The sequence below is a fragment of the Procambarus clarkii genome, chromosome 61 (assembly GCF_040958095.1).
Source record: "Procambarus clarkii isolate CNS0578487 chromosome 61, FALCON_Pclarkii_2.0, whole genome shotgun sequence".
Classification (NCBI taxonomy): Eukaryota; Metazoa; Arthropoda; class Malacostraca; order Decapoda; family Cambaridae; genus Procambarus; species Procambarus clarkii.
In genome coordinates this window covers 12,639,762-12,659,215 of record NC_091210.1, presented here as the reverse complement: position 1 = coordinate 12,659,215, position 19,454 = coordinate 12,639,762, and the positions used below count along the sequence as shown (strand labels likewise).

General features: G+C 44.6%; 2 protein-coding genes across 2 annotated transcripts; one reads left to right on the top strand and one right to left on the bottom strand.

Moving 5' to 3' along the window:
• Nucleotides 1–523: 523 nt before the first annotated feature.
• Nucleotides 524–11,240, bottom strand: LOC138354119 (uncharacterized). The gene is made up of 7 exons (XM_069307984.1): nucleotides 10,518–11,240; nucleotides 9,341–9,527; nucleotides 7,827–7,954; nucleotides 4,789–4,944; nucleotides 3,370–3,438; nucleotides 2,221–2,310; nucleotides 524–663 (listed from the first exon to the last, which is right to left on the bottom strand). Exons 1-7 carry the CDS (start codon nucleotides 11,238–11,240, stop codon nucleotides 550–552), a joined length of 1,467 nt encoding a protein of 488 aa, XP_069164085.1. The 3' UTR covers nucleotides 524–549.
• Nucleotides 11,241–12,996: 1,756 nt separating this feature from the next.
• LOC123774395 (uncharacterized) lies at nucleotides 12,997–18,193 on the top strand. The gene is made up of 4 exons (XM_045768634.2): nucleotides 12,997–15,004; nucleotides 16,164–16,232; nucleotides 16,698–16,784; nucleotides 17,643–18,193. Exons 1-4 carry the CDS (start codon nucleotides 14,027–14,029, stop codon nucleotides 17,697–17,699), a joined length of 1,191 nt encoding a protein of 396 aa, XP_045624590.1. The 5' UTR covers nucleotides 12,997–14,026; the 3' UTR covers nucleotides 17,700–18,193.
• Nucleotides 18,194–19,454: the final 1,261 nt, after the last annotated feature.

The window sequence follows — 19,454 nt, the reverse complement described above, 5'->3', positions numbered from 1 at the left end:
ATTCTCCTCCCCCCTCTCCCAAACTAAATACTCTACTTCAGGAATAAATCTATAATACAAGTAGAGTTACACAATAATTATAAACAATAGTCATTACAAAATATATAAAGTAATAATAAATAATAATCACAAAATGAACATGCAGGGATGCCAAACCAAAAACTATAAGACGTTCACTGCTTATGACAAATTGCTATTCGTGTTTTCCCATACTGTAGTGCCATTTATCATGTTCATTGGTTCACTATGTGTATCTACAGAGTATAGATAATGTAAATTGTCAGATCATGTATTGGTGTCACAGTAGCCAAAAATGTCATGTAATGGTGAAATAGATTCTATTTTCATGAAGTTCCATGGTTAGTTTCATCTTGCAACCATTGTTCCATGGTTGGGAGATGGGGCAATTGAAGAGACATCCCAAGAATGGTTTTGGACATCAACTGGACAACAGTGTGGGGTTGATGGTCTTGGTGGACACCTCTCAAAGTGAACCTGAGGGAGTATGCCACGACTGTCACCCACAAAGTAGGGTTTGTGCGCAGGACATCATGTGGACACCTCAAGAGTGAGGTTGGTTGGCACACAGTTGTTGCCTGAAGTACTACAAGACTGCATAAACTGGAGAATCACTATGAAATAGGATGCCACGACACTCATCACCTGAAACATGAAAGTTACCTAAAACAACTACCTTACTTAATTCATGGTACAGTATTACAATATCAGTTTTCCAGTTATCTTATCATTGGTGTTAAAATGGCAGGAAGGCCGTGTTCCTTAGTGCATTGAAATGTACAAGAATTGTACACTGGAGTAATTGTCGATTTTCACAATTTCAAACAGTAAAGCAGTATATGTTGGAATTAAACTAATTTGTGCACAAAGTACTTATCCATTAGTGTTTATGAGAGGCCTAGCTCTTGGGCCCTGCCTTCTACCTATCACTAGATTCGTACAGCTACTCCTAATCTTTTAATGTTGTTTTATATCCACCACTTTCCTTCATTTATTCCACTTGTTTACCATTTATACACTCAACAAACATTTCCTCAAGGCATTTAGCTCTTCTGTGTTTCTAGCTTCCACATGTGCCCTCTCATTCAATTTTCTCTTGGTAGGAACAGACTGTCCTTTTTCTACCTATGCAATGCTTTTAGTCTCTATATCCTCTGGTTTCCCCGTTGTGCAGTGGTATTTGGCTCAACTTGGCATGTACTTATTGCTTTGTTCTCTTAGGTCTGGGACCAGCCTGTTTTTTTTTGTATTATTTTTTACCACAGATGTGGCCACACATTTAGAATGCTAACCAGCATATATACATTTTCTTCTGTCCTCCATGGGACAGGATTAGAGATATGTTAAACACACACTGCAGTGATATGTTGAAAAATCGACCACAGGTGATTGTAGTGCTTTTAAAATGCTAATTCTCTGAACCCTCTGAAGTTTCTATTTATGGTTTAGGTTTCATGCAGGTGCTGCATGTTCTAAGACTGGTCTCGCATACGCTGTATGTGCAGTAGTATTCTAAATAAATTTGTGCATGTGCATATGCCAAAATGTATTCATCCAAATGTTGAGCCCCAACATACCAGCTGTTGATTGCCTTATCCAGTGACTCCTGACCCTCTTGGTTGCTATTGCATCAAATTATGAAGTTGTTTACTAAATAAGCATATTTAATAAACATATTTTTATAAGCATACTCCCTTTCTAACCAATTGCCCTGGCTCACTACCCTTGCACTAAAGAAATTCTTCCAAACATCCCTGTGACATGACCAGTTTTAACAAGCCATTGTTAAATGCCATACCGATTTAAATCTACAAAGACTGTAGAGTACAGTATTTCAAAAGACCAAATGTGGAGTTGCAGTAGTCAGGAAAGTGTATCGGGCACCTGCCATTCAGTTACCTACGATATTGTACGTTGCTATAATCATCGGTTACCCATCATTGCTCGTCAGATGTGTGTAGCATATATTCACATTAGAGCTGTATTGCTCCAAATAAAATGTACACTAACTCTTTGAATTCCACCTATGTGCAGACCACAAGTCATTCAACAAATATTTCATTTTCTTGAAATCAAGCTATTTTGTTACAGTCAACACCCCAAAATCCAGTTATCAAATTTATTGAAACTGGATCACCCATTCTAAGGTTACTTTATTGAAAAGATAAAAATACCGGGAAACAGATGTGCTGCAGCCCTTACTGTAAGTATGAAGGAGCGATTGATGATGAAGAAGTTGCCACCAGTGATGTATGCAGGAGCGATGATCAGTGCCCGGGTCAGTTCTCCCACCTCCACACATGGGGAGAGGTTATAAGTGTTAAATATACCAAAGCTAGTAGACTGGGTATATATTTCTTTTCTTAATTTGAACATTCAATATTTTTCTTATGTACCATTATTATATAATTTAACACAAAAAGAAAGAATACATGTTACAATTAAACATACCAATATATATACCAGATAATAGTTGATACAATTTTAGCCAGTGGTTAGTTAATCTATGGAACAACCTAATCACTGAACCCATAGAGTCCAATTATACAGTGCTACAGACTAAGACAGCTTAAACAACTCATAAAAGTCAACAAACCATCAGCTTCCAAACTGCACCATGACTATTAGAGAAACCTATAGATACACAGAGGCCACTTTGTATAAGCACCTTGGGCTAATATTCAAAAACTAGTTTTTTCAGTTTCCCACTACCAGAGACAGGAATTTTGTTAAGCTTATCGAGGTGAGAGACCTTTCCCAGGATGCAACCCTACAACAGTTGTCTAACTCCTAGGGTAGTTATTCACCGCTAGGTAAACAGTAGCATCAGGTGTAAGGAAATATACCCAAATATCTCATCATGTTCCAGAACCAAAGTTAGGGACCATTCTGTTGTGATCAAACTGCAGCAATCACTGTACGACAAGACTCCTGTAATGATTACATGAAATTAAGTAAAATGCTTTAATAGTCTTTGTAGCAGTCCGTGTGGTGCAGTGGTAAAATACTTATTAAAGCATAAATTACCTACTTATAATTATCTGTTAGATTAAAGCCCGAAACGCTATGCGTGTTAGTGGCTTTACAAGAGTCAAAACGTTAATGCTATGTACTCCCACAAGATTGATTGATTGATGAAGATTAAGCCAGCCAAAAGGTGGCACGGGCATGAATAGCCCGTAAGTGGTGGCCCTTTTGAGCCATTACCAGTATCAAGAGCTGATACTGGAGATCTGTGGAGGTGCGACTGCACCCTGCGTGACGGGAGATGTCTCCCGTACACTCCCACAAACCCACTGTACCTTTTTGTATAATTTAATTAATTAAATACAATTGAAAGGCTTGACTTACATTGAACTTGTCAGCGTCGCTAGCGTAATGTGGGAGGCCGCGGGCCAAGACGTCGCCGCTGCCATTAGCCTGGAGCCAGGGAGGAGAGGTACATCATCAGGTATGATAATGTTCCCTGTCTGGTGGATGATCTGCCCCGACGACCACTCGGGAACCCGCACACCAGTTTGAAAGACGAGTCTCATGTTATAGATTCACTGGTTCCGAGTAGATCTGAACTGGTTCCGAGTAGCACGGGCTATGGTGAGCTCGTAGTGGACTTACCTGGCACACATTTTTGTGTGTACGTCTGATACCATACTACTTGTGTAAAGGAGGAAATCTATGTTTATCTCTCAGAATGTTCGGTAATATGTTTATTGTTTGTGACGTGTGTCTATGTATGTATTAACACGTTGTACTGAACGGGGTGAGAATAGCTTGAGCTACCTCATCCCTTTGTGTGGATTTTACCTCAATAAACTTATTTCAATTTCAATTACCTGGCACAGGAGCAGTGCGCCCCCTTCCATACGAGTCTCAGAATGCTGAAGTTCAAATCTCATTACCCCCAGTTAGGTGAATCAACACAATTATCAGTCCACACGTTTTGTGTGACAAGATTCATTACAACATTATGAGCTGGGCGGCCGGGTGCTCCTGTGGTGAGCGTGACGCCCTCACACACACGCCGCCTCCACTAATGTGCACCACACACGCCTTCTGCCTCACTTACGCTCTCATATATATACATACATTTGTTTATTAACTCGTTAATTATCATCTATGCATGAACACACCCACACACCCACACCAAAAATATATCAGCAGCGGCATATGCAAGGCTGGCAAGGCAATTATCAAGAGAAAGCACTAAGCCAGCAAGGCTGGCAAACAGTCTTAGTTGTCAATTGTTTTTCCCACATCTTGCCCAACACTCTGTGTGGATTATTTATTTGCAAATATATATACAAGAGCTCCTACAGTCCTGTATAGGCAGTAGCACTCATAGCGTCTCGGGCAGCTTCTTAATCCTAAGTGTCCCTGGAATAAGACCCGCTAAATCGCCAGGTGCTTCACCTGCTCCTGGACGGCGCCTGCGGCCAGAGACGTGCCTCACCTGCTCCTGGACGGCGCCTGCGGCCAGAGACGGGCCTCACCTGCTCCTGGACGGCGCCTGCGGCCAGAGACGGGCCTCACCTGCTCCTGAACGGCGCCTGCGGCCAGAGACGGGCCTCACCTGCTCCTGGACGGCGCCTGCGGCCAGAGACGGGCCTCACCTGCTCCTGGACGGCGCCTGCGGCCAGAGACGGGCCTCACCTGCTCCTGGACGGCGCCTGCGGCCAGAGACGGGCCTCACCTGCTCCTGGACGGCGCCTGCGGCCAGAGACGGGCCTCACCTGCTCCTGGACGGCGCCTGCGGCAAGAGATGGGCCTCACCTGCTCCTGGACGGCGCCTGCGGCCAGAGAGACGTGTACCAGGAGCCAGAAGGTCTGGAGAGTCAGCAGCACAAGGATCACCAGCTCCTCCACACGATACGCCCCAGACCCAACGTTCTTGGCCAAGAGGTACAGCTCCGTGCACACGATCACTACCTGAGGACACCACTACCTTCCTCAGTACCCGAGGACACCACTGCCTGCGAGACATCTACCGCATTCACTTCTACTCTATTAGAACTCTAGAGCTAAGTGTTCTACTAGAACACCTCTACTCCCCAAGCCTGGCCTCGAGCCGGGCTTGGGGAGCAGGTAAGAACTCTCTCATGTGTGGCCTCGTTGGCTGGCGCCCAAACCCATACTTCACACCATAAGAATTATTATACGGCGCCTTTAATCATTAGAGAGATTGGCATTATATCATGTTTTTCAGTAAAGATATTTTATGTGAATTGTGGTTTTTATTTTAAATCGCTTTAATTACCAAGAGTTGACATCTCTGGCTATTATTACGTAATACAATGATAAGCCTTGTTATTATACATAAAGTTATTAATTTAATATAGAATTTGGGAGAAATAGCACCATCACACGTATAAATATTTAATAAAATAAATGACAGTCTGTAGACAAAATAAAAGGACAGTTATAATTGTCAATATTATTTATAACCATTTTTTAAATAAAATATACTGTCACACCGATCAAGACATGAGCAGCCCTGGCCAGCGGACCGCAGCCCTGGCCAGCGGACCGCAGCCCTGGCCAGCGGACCGCAGCCCTGGCCAGCGGACCGCAGCCCTGACCAGCGGACCACAGCCCTTGTGTTATGATCCCAGGTAGCCGAAAAACGAGTCTCTCCTTTGAGAATTATTCTATCAAGCCTGACCTAACCAGAAGGTCTAAGAAATATAGAGGTGATAACACATATGTAAAATAACTGGTTGGATATGATGAACAATTTAAGATTATGGGCAGTGTAGAAGAAAACAGATAAATGACTGGTTAGGAGATGTGGACATTTTGCTGGAGGCGTGAGGCTCGCTTCTGGAGGGGCTTTGACCTCACTTGAGTGCCAGACATCGCAGGGGAAAGCTGCGCTCCGTTCGAGCTCCCGTCAGAAGGGAACCCCTAGTGATATATCGAAGAGAAGTGTGTAGACATGCCAGCTGTAGAATCGAGCTGGGAACGTTGTGGTCTCAAGTCGTGGTCGACAAGAAGAGTATTAAGCCGCCCAGAGACATTATTGTGGGCTGTGGAAGCACCTGACCAAGCTTCGTCAGAGGGAGGAACGCCCTCGACCAGGCAATCTGTGGTAAGCACGATATACGCCAGTTCATAGTGATTGCTTGTAGTTGGTCGTGTGCCCAGCGACAGTAGCAATGTTTATTGATAAGTTAGACATGTTTTAATAAGGCAGAAGGCCTGAAATAAGAGAGTGGAGAGGGAGGAACACGGAGCGACAGCCACCTCCTCTGAGCGCTGGCAGGCAACTGAGGGAGCCCGGCTCCTGACGGTGAAGGACCCTCCCTGAGTGAGGAGGCCCGCCGGGCGAGGTGGAGTATGGACCCGCCCAAAACGGGGGAGTCCACTCTCACTGTATGTAGAGGACAGATAGAGGTTTGAGGCAAACATATTGTGTGATTATTTGCGTTTATGTGTTAAGGGGGAAACAATTTTATTGGAGTGTCCATGGGTTGCAGATTTGTCTTTGGGGAAGAAGTTGCTGAGAACTTTGAAGCCAGCACAGAGGGAGTAGTTGATGAGACTCCAAGGTAGTGGAGCAGAGGACCTCGAGCTGTGAGGAGAAGCAGCAGTGAAGAGGAGTGTCACATGCTTCTGTAGAGGTGGAGAAGCACCATAGTTGCTCGAGGAAACTTCATGGTGTAGCAGCCAAGAGAGCTGTGGAGGAACCTAGCAGAAGGGTGAAGCACCGTAGTTGCTCAAGGAAACTTCATGATAGCAGCCTGGAGGAGCTGCAGAGGATCCTGGTAGTGAAGCCCGGAAGAACCTGAAGATATCAGGGTAGTGAACTTCCAGAGGTGGAAGGGAAGTTCTGGTGGATTAATTGTAGGGAGTTGATAGTGTTTGGTTGTCATTAGCGTGCAAGACACAGTGAGAGGTGAGTGATTGTTTGCATTATGTCAAGGAGTGTTTTATACTGAAGTTTAGAGTTACAGTCGTAGGCTGGATTACCTACAGATGTATGTGTTCTAGGACTGATAGGGTGATCGATTGATCATTGCTGTGTATCAAGGAACATTTATACTGATATATGTTATTGCATTCACATGCTGATTTTTCTTGTACAAGTTTATATATATATATATATATATATATATATATATATATATATATATATATATATATATATATATTCTCTTGCTGATAGTGCAACAGTGTATGTAGACTTGACCTACTTGAGGAGGTTGATAGTATCAGGTGGTGAATCAGGAGATAGGATACCACTTGGTAAACTGATAATAGAGTTCTGATGGTGTTGGAGTGCAACCTGATTGTAATAGTATAGAGTATAGGATTCATTATTATTATATGTGTGTATGTATTGTGTATGTGCTCTGTCCAGTAAATGTATTCAAATTTGCTGGTATTTGACCTTGTCCTAGTGAGGCTTCCCAGGAAATAGTACAGAAGGAGAGAGAGAGAGAGAGAGAAAGAACTAAGAACCACTGCTGTGGACAGGGTAAAAGGTAATACTAATAAGTCAAAGGGGGATTGAGGAGATCATATCACCTAAGGAGAGAGTGGGGAGTCACAACGGCTCGAGTGGGTGTGTGCACGTGACAACGAGGCTAAGTGTTGGAGCCGCATCCCCTAAATGTGTGACGTTGAGCCCCTCTCCAAGGGCCAGAAGCGCCTAGTGTGATCTCCTAGCGAAGTATAAGCACTCTACCGAGTTGTGGGTTGGGTTGTCTGCAAAGGAGGAACAACACGACAACACCACCGACACACAAACTATAATACCTTGCCAGTGTACCACAGCCCTGACCAACGTACCACAGCCCTGACCAACGTACCGTGGAGGAGAAGTAGAACTGGAGGACCGGGCTGAAGACAAACTGGGTGTCCCTGACGAGACCCACCAGCAGGTGGCGCCGGTGTACCAGGCGCCCCAGCTCCCCGCCACATCCCCGCCCCCACACCTCTGTCCGGGGGGAGGGAAGACACTTGTTACATCTGTGTATAGAAACTACCACTCTCTTAACTTATATTATCTAGCACACAGAATAAGACGTTAATGACAAATAACCTTGCCAGAAACGCTGTGCGCATTAGTGGCTTTAGACATAATATTTATTTATTTATTTATATATAAACTAGAAGGTACATTGGGATTGTGAGGATACATAATATGGTAATTACAATCTTGTAAAGCCACTAGTATGCGCAGCGTTTCGGGTATATACTAGCTCTATCTAGAAATCCAATATTCTGTTGTAACTCATAGTGCTTCACTGACGAATTTTGGTCGAGCAACAACGCTGTAAACCAGCCCGTCCTCCAAACAAAGATCCAAAAGTGATTCCATGCAGCCGCCAAACCCCCTGTTTATGAATGAAAAGCGGTTTACACACAACCCGTCCTCGACTGTAGTCCATTACATTCAGCGGTCAACCCCACAGACGCATTCATAAATTTTATCATGCTGTTTATTCAAAACGGGAATTTTCTTAAGTATAAATTAATATTATAATATATTAGCATATTGTGTATATATAGGCATAGGATAGGTTAGGTTAGGTGTTTAGGTTCTGTTGGCGATTATTTGTATTTGTAGTACGTGGGTGTAGCATTTATAGCGTTGTGATTCGAACAAAATTCGTCAGTGAAGCACTTGTTCCGGATATGTTCGAACGTCAGCAGTTGTGAGTCGTGTGTAAACCGCTTTTCATTCATAAACAGCTGGGGGTTTGGCGGGTGCATGTAATCACTTTTGGATCTTTGTTTGGAGGACGGGCTGTTACACACGACTCACAACTGCTGACGTTCAAACATATCCGGAACAAGTGCTTCACTGACGAATTTTGTTCGAACCACAACGCTGTAAATGCTTCACCCACGTACTACAAATACAAATAATCGCCAACAGAACCTAAACACCTAACCTATCCTATGCCTATATATACACAATATGCTAATATATTATAATATTAATTTATACTTGAGAAAATTCCCGTTTTGAATGAACAGTATGTTAAAATTTATGAATGCGTCTGTGGGGTTGACCGCTGAATGTAATGGACTTGAGTCTAGGACGGGTTGCAGCAATGCTTCACCCACGTACTACAAATACAAATAATTACTAACAGATCCTAAATACCTAACCCAACCTAACCTTGGCCTAAATATACATTAAATTCTAGTACAGTACATATAATATTTATATTTGAGAAAATACCGACTTTAAATACACAATATGTTAAATTTACCGAATGCGTCTTTGGCTGAGGTATATGTTGCCAATTAAGGCTTTTGTATGACTCTCAAGTAGGTGATATATAACAAAACAAAAAGGCATAAGGGGACTGACCATCGAGCGCGGAGGCGAGCTGGGTGTTCCAGATGGCGACCCCGGTGGAGAGGAGGTGGCAGTGGGTGGTGAAGGCGAACACATAGCCCTTGTTGATGGCGAACTGGTGCAGTGCCACTGTGCACACCACTACTCGCGTCACCTGGGGGCAGGGAATGGATGGTATGTGGGGAGCACCCCCTCCCCCCACCACACACACTCACACACACACACACACACACACACACACACACACACACACACACACACACACACACACACACACACACACACACACACACACACACACACACACACAGACAAAGAGTGCTGGGAAGACGGGACACCACGAGCGTAGCTCTCATCCTGTAACTACACTTAGGTAATTACACACACACACACACACACACACACACACACACACACACACACACACACACACACACACACACACACACACACACACACACACACACACACAAATGCTTGTAAACTGTTTAATAAATGTAACCAAAGCCGTCAAAGATTGAGGAAAGATGTACACGTTCCTAAGTACTTGCGTAAGTGCTTTCGTGAATCTGGCCCCAGGACTAAAGTATACTTGCTGGTTGGTCAGTAAGCTGTTGTGGTGGCTGTTAATCCTTAAACTACACCAAACTTACCAAAAATTAGTGAATATTCCTAAAATGTCAGAATATTGGCTCAACAAAAGGCATTCACTGTTTACACTATAAAGTGAGCCGTCTCCCTTATTAGCGAGCCTCGGCTGGAACACAAAGCCTTGCCTCTGACGATAACCCAAAATGTCCCCAGAGGGATAAACTGCCCAATTTCAATAGAGAGAGTAGTTTACTGAGTATGCGGAAGTCTTATTAAGCTATCTCCCGTTATCGAGAAGACTGTCAAAAGTATAACAGCAAACAAATATTACAACCAAGCAGTAACTGTGTAATTAACAATAGCCTATTAACGAGCATTACAACTCAAATGATCAATAATTGATGCAAGTGGTTGGGCACCATTCTTTCCCCCCCCCCCCCCCCCCGTCCCATCCTAAATCCTTATCCTGACCCCTTCCCAGTGCTATATAGTCGTAATGGCTTGGTGCCCCCCCCCTGATAGTTCCCTTGATGCAAGTATAATAGTAACAATGTTATTGTGCATGACCGCTACCGACAAGCACAGGGAGGCGCTGTACCTTGGCAAGGAGCGTTGCTTGCACGAGGCAGGAGCGAGGCACCAGGAACATGCGCTCAGCGAGGCCATCCAGGACCTGAGAGAGGAACACTGGCTGCTCCGCCACCGTCACCATCAGCATCACCAGGATGAAGGCGACCATGAAGCCCACCTGGACGCAGGACTTGGTGTAGAGACCTTTAGTGGGGTTGATGGCCTCCTTCACCCCCAGGTGGTTCCAGGTATTGAGCAGGCGACACAGGCAGCGTCCCGCACGGATGGTGTTGAGCACTTGCACCAGGGCGTTCACCTGGTAGCCGGCCACGATCACCACGCCGATCACTTTCATGCTACGTGTGTGTTCATCTTCGGGAGGAGCGGTCGGGGCTGTGACGATGGTGTAGCGAGAGAGGCCGAATATTGTGGTGGCGGTGAGGGCGACCATGCAGAAGGCTGTGACGAGGGTGTGCATGGCTCCTGCACTTCTCCACGACACCTTGTACTCGCCAGCTACTTCGTCGTAATTCTGGGGCCCAACCCCCATTACCTTCAGAAATCCGTGCAGGAGACGGAGCGGCTCCTGGAGTATGTTGTCTGGCTGCTCAGTCTCGTCTTCCATGGCCTCCAGCTCCTCGCATGAAGAATTCACGGACGTCTCAGGTTCTCCATGAAGCGGAACCATCATTATATCCGTCTGGGCGTCGCGTTGGAGTGATGTTATGCTTCCTTTACTTAGCCTCGTCATGGCCTCTAAAACATATCTCAAGCTTACTCTAAAATAATAATTGTTAATTCCGTTTAGAGGTGTTGTGAACCCGTGTGCCGAGAACCGTAAGTCGCCCAAGCTTGCCTCAGACGTTACTGGGTTGGTGCTACACAAGCTCCAGTACCTCACTCTCTCTAATTTACCTGCAAAAAATAAATACCTTCACCGATAGACACACTTTCTTAGACTTTTTTTTGTCCATCACTAGCTTGCTTGCACATCTTGTAGGGAAGTCAAGATTTGCAAGACACTCAACCAACACATAACAATAGAAAGGAAACGAGGCAAGCACAGCCCTCAAGTCAAGCAGAACGTTAATATTAGTACAGTGTAACAAGTTAGACCATATCCCTCACTTCACTCACTGGAGGTCACGTCAACTTACTTCCTGATGTCTGTATGGGGTCCAGTAGTACAGTGGCTACGTTCTCGAATCACAATCGAGGATCCCAGGTTAGATTCCCGGACGGGACAGAAATGGTTGGGCACGTTTCCTTTCATCTAATGCCTCTGTTTAGCTATCAGTAAAGAGGTACCCGGGAGTTAGGCAACTGCTGTGGGGTTGCGTCCTCGGGTTAGTCCAGTAGTTCCACCGACCGAGGGACCTCGATATATATAATATATAACGGGACTTATATAAGAATAAACAATCATCTCATGACAATTATATCAGCCACGAAGGTAAATGTCATATCAGGCGCACAAGTTATGATGTTATTTACAAGAATGGTCCAGGACGGACCGAAACGTCGTCGTCCCTTCACCTTCTAGTGTGTGGTCTGGTCAACATGTTATTTACAAGTTAAGAAATGATTCACCGGAAGCCATTATAGATGCTTACAAGCCATCACCTTTGCTAGAAACTAGTAAGTCACCACTACAAGCCACCTGTCGCCTCGCCACCAGCTTACACCGGGCTGGTGGACAACACACCACCTGTTGTCCAGGCGCGCCCATGCGCCGGTAAGGCAGTGATGGGCGTGGCCACACTGGTGGGCGTGGCTACACTGGTCGTGGGCGTGGTGACAACATCGATCCTTAACATATGCGCGCGTGTCAAATTTACTATTACTCATTATTTGTTATTTACACCTTCAAAATAACGAGAATTTGGGAGCTTATGGGCAAATTAAAACCAAAAATGACAAATCTTTCAGTTCCATAACTTGTAATTATATGAGCATATAACACCACATGAAAAATATGTAAGAAATGTATATACCAAGCGGCCAGGCTCTCCGCTACATAAACACAATCAGGCCTTTGAGAATGTGTTGATTCCTTGCAGATGCGATGATGCCATACGTGGCTCCTGGTATATTTCTGGTGTATTTAACAATATTCCCCATCTTTTTCACTCTACTCTCCACACTTGTAATCGTTACTTTTCAATTGTCTGTATCGTTCGTCTAACTTTCTCCAATAATCTATTTAATTAGTGGCGGTTGATTATAATTATTGACACGTGGCATTTCACTGGCCCTACTGCAGTGTAAACAAGACCGCTTCCCTCACTGCTAAATATTTTGAAGCCAAAACTGGTGTCTACTTACCTACCAGTACTTACCCAACAGTGTCTACGGGAGAGTGAGCTCTACCTCTTTATGCCCCGCCTCCTGCTGGCCGTCTTGTACCTTCTGCGTTACAATCCAACTATTTTGACGTTCAAATTCGTTGTCGAATCTGACCTTAAAGTTGTGGATGGAGGTGGCTTCTATAACTTCTTCTTTCAGTGTATTCCAATTGTTGACCACCCGTACAGGGTACCAGTATTTCCTTACCATTTTCGATTCATTTATGTTTCCCGCTTCCAATTTATATGTCCTGTTTCTGCACTTTCTCACTTTAAAGAGGCTTTACCTGTACACCCCATCTTGACTATTCCCCTTCAGTACCTTGTATGTTGCGATCATATTTCCTCTGCTTATTCTCTCTTCCAAGGATGTGAGACTTAGTTCCCTTATCCTATCCTCGTAGCCTAGCATTCTTAGGTCTACCACTAATCTTGTTGGACACCTGTGTTTTTTAAATTTTGGTGAGAGAGAGAGAGAGTTGTCCCAACATTTTAGGGTTCTTAAAGCTATGTGTAGAGTGTAGCCCAAGGTCTATTATGGGTGAAGGCCAATCACATAGTTTACTATCCTTACCGAATCAAACATTTCTGACATTAATCCCTTTTTGCCCACCAGTTTTGATTTTCCATAACTGTTTAATTTTGTTTACTTATTATGTACTCCATCCTGTAAGTGGTGGAGGGAAAGGTTGAAGGTTTGCATACTGTCTACTTCATCTATTCTCTTCAGTATGTTACAAGTTGTTGCTAGTTATAAATCAGTGATGGTGTGTGTGTGTGTGGGTGAGTGGCCGTGAAACATTATGTTGGTAGCTGACACCGCCATTACGTTGATGAAGGTAATACAGGCCGGCGCCACCAGCTGGCTCCTCCCCTACACCCCTCCTAGCTGCCAGGGACTCAGGCTCTACCTACCCCATTGCCAGCCTGGGGGCCACTAGCCTCCAGTCTCACCTTCACTCTCACTGCTGCTAGGAGGGCACTCACCTCACAGCCCCAGTAACAGCTCCAACGAGGTCTCTTTATCTTCAGCCTAAACACACATGTTGCTGTAACTCTTGCCTAGCGCGGACAGTGACCCAACCACAGTGCGGAGGTCTGACTTTCCCAAGACGTATTGTAACTCTGCTTGGAGCCCCAGCATACCCCTCCCCACATCACCACTTCTCTGGCTAAAACAATAATTTGTATCATGAAGGTCGTCAACGTGATTCTAACCTCCATGCAGGTTTTTGCACTCTTTCCGTTTTATAAAAGAAATGCAGAAGTTTTCAAGCTGAGCAAGTTATTGTTGCTGTGGTGTGTGCTGAACTGCTTGCTGGTCTGTGCTGCGTGTGTTTCCTTGTTCTTCATTCCTGCTGAAGTTATCGCCATGAACAAGACGAATGTGATGACAAACAGACAGTGGAAATACGTGTGGATATCGTTGGGTTTCTCTAGGATAGTAGCGCTCCTGAAGAGTCCAGTTCTGGCTACTATCGTTGACAGAGTCGAGCGACTCCGAGCTCTGAAGAAAGTTCCCGTGAAACTTACCAAGTCAGATGCGCTCATCATGCTGGCGGTGGTGGTGTTACTGATTGTAAACATTCACGAAATATATAAGTTGATAATGCTAATAAAACGTCAGAGTGAAGAAAATAAAGCTTGGTGGGTGCTTCTGCCGTATTTGTTGTGTTACGTGTGTGGGCTCTTGAGCCACTTGCTGGCGCCGGCTATGTTCTATGTTCTTAGTCAACACCTGACACGTGCCCTACAGTACACCGTACCAGCCCTCAATGACCCCGCCTGGCAGGGTCTTCCTCTACCATTCGAAGACAGAAGAACCTCGCTCATACAGTTCCTCACACGGAAGAGAGATCGCAAAGTATCAACGGCTGGCGAAGTCACTCCCTCAGATGCACAAAAGAGTTACTTGAAGAGTGATTTCCTTAGTGAAGCTGAAACCCTTTTGTTGGATGTGGACGAGACTCTAAGTGACTTGTTAGAGTACATCGGGCTGTACATGGTGTTCCTGCTGGTAGCCATGGTGCTCACCCTTATCGTCCTGATGTACACCTTCGTTGACAGCTTGGTACAAGAGAACACTGAGTGGAAGCCCTTGGCCAACGCTGTGGTGTACAGTGTAGTCTTCCTCTACGTCAATACTGCCGCTGATGACTTCTCCTCCGAGGTTTGTAGCACAGTTGGCTTCGTTCTCGACTCACAATCGGGGATCTTGGATTTGATTCCTTTTCGGGACAAAAATGGCTGGTCACGTTTCCTTTCACCCAAGGCCTCTAGCAGCAAATAGGTACCCGGGAGTTATCACATCTTGCAGACATAGATTATATTTATAACAGTAATTTGGTAGCAATATGAACGGTACACTGGCGGAGTAGGTTCTTGCAGGCCGAGATTCGATCCGCGACGATCCGGGTGTTTGGGCAACATTCCTTTCTTCCATCCTATCTTATATCTTTGTCCTCATATCCCTCCCAAGTGGTATATAGCCATACTGACTTCCTCCTGATATTTACCATGCCACAGAGGCGAGTGCACCCCAGGGTAGTGTGGCTGGACAATCCTGTGGGATGTCAATAACATCCTCAAGATAATCCAAGAGTATTATGCATCTTCAAATCAATGCACACAGTTTTATTGAAGACGTGAATTAAAAAAGTATATGCCACTAATGAAAATGTTGAAACTATTAAGAAATCGTCTAATTCCAAGCTAACCTCATTTTAACTCGAGCTAACCTAACTTAACCCAACCTAACCTAATTTTAACTGGAACTAACCTAACCTAGTCTCATCTTAACTCAAGCTAACCTATGCTCCTCTAAACTCAAGCTAACCTATCCTCCTCTTAACTCCAGCGAAAACCTATCCTCCTCTTAACTCCAGCGAAAACCTATCCTCCTCTTAACTCCAGCGAAAACCTATCCTCCTCTTAACTCCAGCGAAAACCTATCCTCCTCTTAACTCCAGCGAAAACCTATCCTCCTCTTAACTCCAGCGAAAACCTATCCTCCTCTTAACTCCAGCGAAAACCTATCCTCCTCTTAACTCCAGCTAACCAAACCTAATCTAACCTAACCAAACTTAATCTAACCAAACCTAATCTAACCTAACCAAACCTAATCTAACCTAATCAAACCTAATCTAACCTAACCAAGCTTAATCTAGCCAAACCTAATCTAACTAAACCTAATCTAACCAAACCTAACCTAACCTAATTTTTACTCCATCTAACCTTGCCTAGTTTTAGCTTAACGAAACCTAATTTCAACTTATGCCAATCCAACTCAACCTAACCTATCCTAATACTGTTTCTCAAATACGTCGCAGAGGGAACGTTGCGCGGGAAGGTACCGTAGGCTACTGCAAATTGACCCCAGTCTCCAGGATGACCCCAGGGTGAGTACCACGACCCCAAGGTGAGTACCATGACCCCAGGGTGAGTACCACGACCCCAGGGTGAGTACCACGACCCCAGGGTGAGTGCCACGACCCCAGGGTGAGTACCACGACCCCAGGGTGAGTGCCACGACCCCAGGGTGAGTGCCACGACCCCAGGGTGAGTGCCACGACCCCAAGGTGAGTACCATGACCCCAGGGTGAGTACCACGACCCCAGGGTGAGTACCACGACCCCAGGGTGAGTGCCACGACCCCAGGGTGAGTACCACGACCCCAGGGTGAGTGCCACGACCCCAGGGTGAGTGCCGTGAGAAGTATACCGTCTACTACAGATAGACCCCTCCTGCTTAAGGTATACCTTTTTGTTGAAACTATATCTTCATACTTAATGTATACTCTCCCCCATAGGTACACTCTCCTGCTTAATGTATACTCACTGTTTAATGTAATTAACCCTCCATAGGTATACCGACTACTAGGGATGCTCGAGCGACACCAGGAGTTTACCTTGGCTGGGTTCGTGAGTCTTGGTCGCGGCACCGTTGCCACAGTGAGTATACTTACCTATCAGAGGTAACCTATCAGAGCTAACCTATTAGTACTTACCTATCAGAGCTAACGAATACGAGCGGAATGCGACACTCAGTGTAGGCAGACAGATTGTTGTGACATTACCTTGTTAATGTGTGTCTCTGGTCTTAGTGTTGGAATTATATCCACTCTCAAATCTATCTCTTACCGACTCCTGTAGCTGCCTGCTCCTTATAGTGAAGATACCTTCTGGACTACTGTCTCCCTTTCCCATCTTCATCACCTTACACTTGCTGGGATTGAACCCCAGCAACCATTTGTTAGCCCTCCTGATGTTTGTCAAGATCTTGCATAACTTTCTAGTCCCTTTTTTTATGTTACTTATTAGCTTTACATCATCCGCGAACATTGACACGAATGAGCTCATTCCCTCCGGTTGATCATTCACATAAATTAGGAATAGTAGCGGTCCCAGGATAAACCCCTGGGGAACTCCACTTGTTGCCTTCCTCCTGCTTGAAACCTCGCCTCTGACGGTAAGGTTTTTGACGGTCTTTGTTTTCTTTCCTTCAGGTATTCTCTTACCGAATTTAGTAATTCTCCAGTAATCCCAGCCTGCTTCTCTATCTTGTACACCGGCCTGTCGTCAGGACCAGTATCAAATGATTTTGACACTAGAAAAAAGTACATAGTGCCTGACCTTCAGCGCTTGACTGAGTGCCTAACATTCAGGCCTTGACCCTTAGTGCCTGAGCTTTAAAGCTTGACCCTGAGTGTTCGACCTTGAGTGCCTAATTTAGAGTGCCTGACCTAGTGTCTGATGGTCAGTTAGACAATACTGGTCCAGGTTATTAACTCGTATTTATTTCCCTTCCAGACAGCTAGCTTCATCATCTCTTATGTTGTGATCGCTCTTCAGTTCCGGGGCGAGTGAGCACTTAATAGTGCTTGTTGGGGCCGAGCATCAGCTCCGTGGCCCCGCCTCTCAACCCTCATTCGGCAAACGTTTTGCAAGAAAACGTCTTTTACAGCCTCATCATTTACATCGAATTTACGAACATCTTGACCGAGCAGCTGCTTGGGTTCAGGAGCCACAGGTCCACCCAACATGTTTTCAATACCATCTACAACGCCATGGACATCATCCGAAAATAGGATCAAATACCACATAAAGCCTCAAGAGACAGATAGCCTAGTCAGATGGATTGTACACTAGCCTAGTGTGGTGTACAATCTATCACACATCCTAGCCAATAACTGTCCTCTGCTTAAACTAGAGGCATTCAATCATACTCCCTTCACATACTCTGTGAGCAATGTTACTGTCATCCATATACCGACATAATGGTAACTAAAAAAAAACTATGCAGAATAACACCGTTGTGTATATTTGTAAATAGCAGCAATAAATGAGTAAATATATAACTACTTAATGTGTTTTCACAAACATAAACAGCAATTGTAAAGATTACTGGGCAATTTAACCTTCTTCTCTTGTGTTTGTGTAGTATTGAATTTGTACTAGGTTTCAAATGTTAAACAGAAATTATAATTAACCATCTTTATAAAATATTTCAAACATAAACAGCAGCAAAGCTAAAGGAAAAGTAGGCAGCTATTATCTCTTAACTTATTTTAAGATATTACTAAATAAGGCATCAAGTGCAAAGTGAATTAATGAGATGGCTGGTGCTTATGATCAATTATCCTTGGAAGCTGAAAAGCAGCTGCTTGGTAAGGCACGCTGAAAGTCGGCGCTCTATCTTTAGTCGACATCTTGTTATAGATTTCATGATAAGTAAGCTGGAATAACTAGAATGACACAAATATGTTGTTGGGAAAAGTGGAAAGAGCGCGAACAGCTTCTCTGCAACACATGGGCAGGACTTTGATATCTTACACCTTTCTCAAGGCGGTCACTAGTACTGGAATCGTTCACAGGTAAACGAATTCTTCCTGAATATCGTAATTAACAGAAGCAATATCTGTACGAAAGTAGAATTAAGAATTTTAAGTTATTGGAGTCTCGTCGTGGACGTGGTGGTGAGCAGACGTGTTTTGTTTCTGCTTCTGGCGTCTGGTGGGTGGACGGACTGCTACTACTACTGGCGTCTGGTGGGTGGACGGACTGCTACTACTACTGGCGTCTGGTGGGTGGACGGACTGCTACTACTACTGGCGCCTGGTGGGTGGACGGACTGCTACTACTACTGGCGTCTGGTGAGTGGACGTGTTTGTCGTCCCTGTTGGCCGGCGTGTTGACTGATGGCCGGATAGCTTCGTGGACTACTGAACACAGCCTGGGAAGTGTTCACTAGGCCAAGACACAGCCTACCGAAATCTTCCTTTAGTGCAGTACTCTGTTTCTTGGAAGGTATGTGTTATGCAGTACAAATGTTTTGCCTTATTGTTAAGAGCTTCAGGTCCTCCTGGCAGCCTAGTACGGCAGGAGTTCGTTGTACAACTACAGGAAATATTGCATTATAGTCCTTCTGCCCCAGAGAAAGAATTTTCTATAAATCTCATCAAAGTAGGCGCTAGCCTAATAAACAAATTCAACTAGCTGTTTCTGCTCACATTACTAGCACTTTCTTCACATGTAGAGAATACTTTCATGCACCAATACCAAATTATTGTATTTACGCCTAATATTAACATATAGACAATCGAATTTATATACACCACTGAT

Coding starts and splice junctions, on each gene's coding strand:
- LOC138354119 (XM_069307984.1), bottom strand. CDS start 11,240: ATGACGAGGCTAAGTAAAGGAAGCATAACATCACTCCAACGCGACGCC. Junction 3,439..4,788: donor CAGGCGCCGTCCAGGAGCAG/GTGAGGCCCATC, acceptor CCCTGGCTCCAG/GCTAATGGCAGCGGCGACGT. Junction 2,311..3,369: donor GCGACGCTGACAAGTTCAAT/GTAAGTCAAGCC, acceptor CCATGTGTGGAG/GTGGGAGAACTGACCCGGGC.
- LOC123774395 (XM_045768634.2), top strand. CDS start 14,027: ATGAAGGTCGTCAACGTGATTCTAACCTCCATGCAGGTTTTTGCACTC. Junction 16,233..16,697: donor GTCTCCAGGATGACCCCAGG/GTGAGTACCACG, acceptor AACCCTCCATAG/GTATACCGACTACTAGGGAT. Junction 16,785..17,642: donor GTCGCGGCACCGTTGCCACA/GTGAGTATACTT, acceptor TTTCCCTTCCAG/ACAGCTAGCTTCATCATCTC.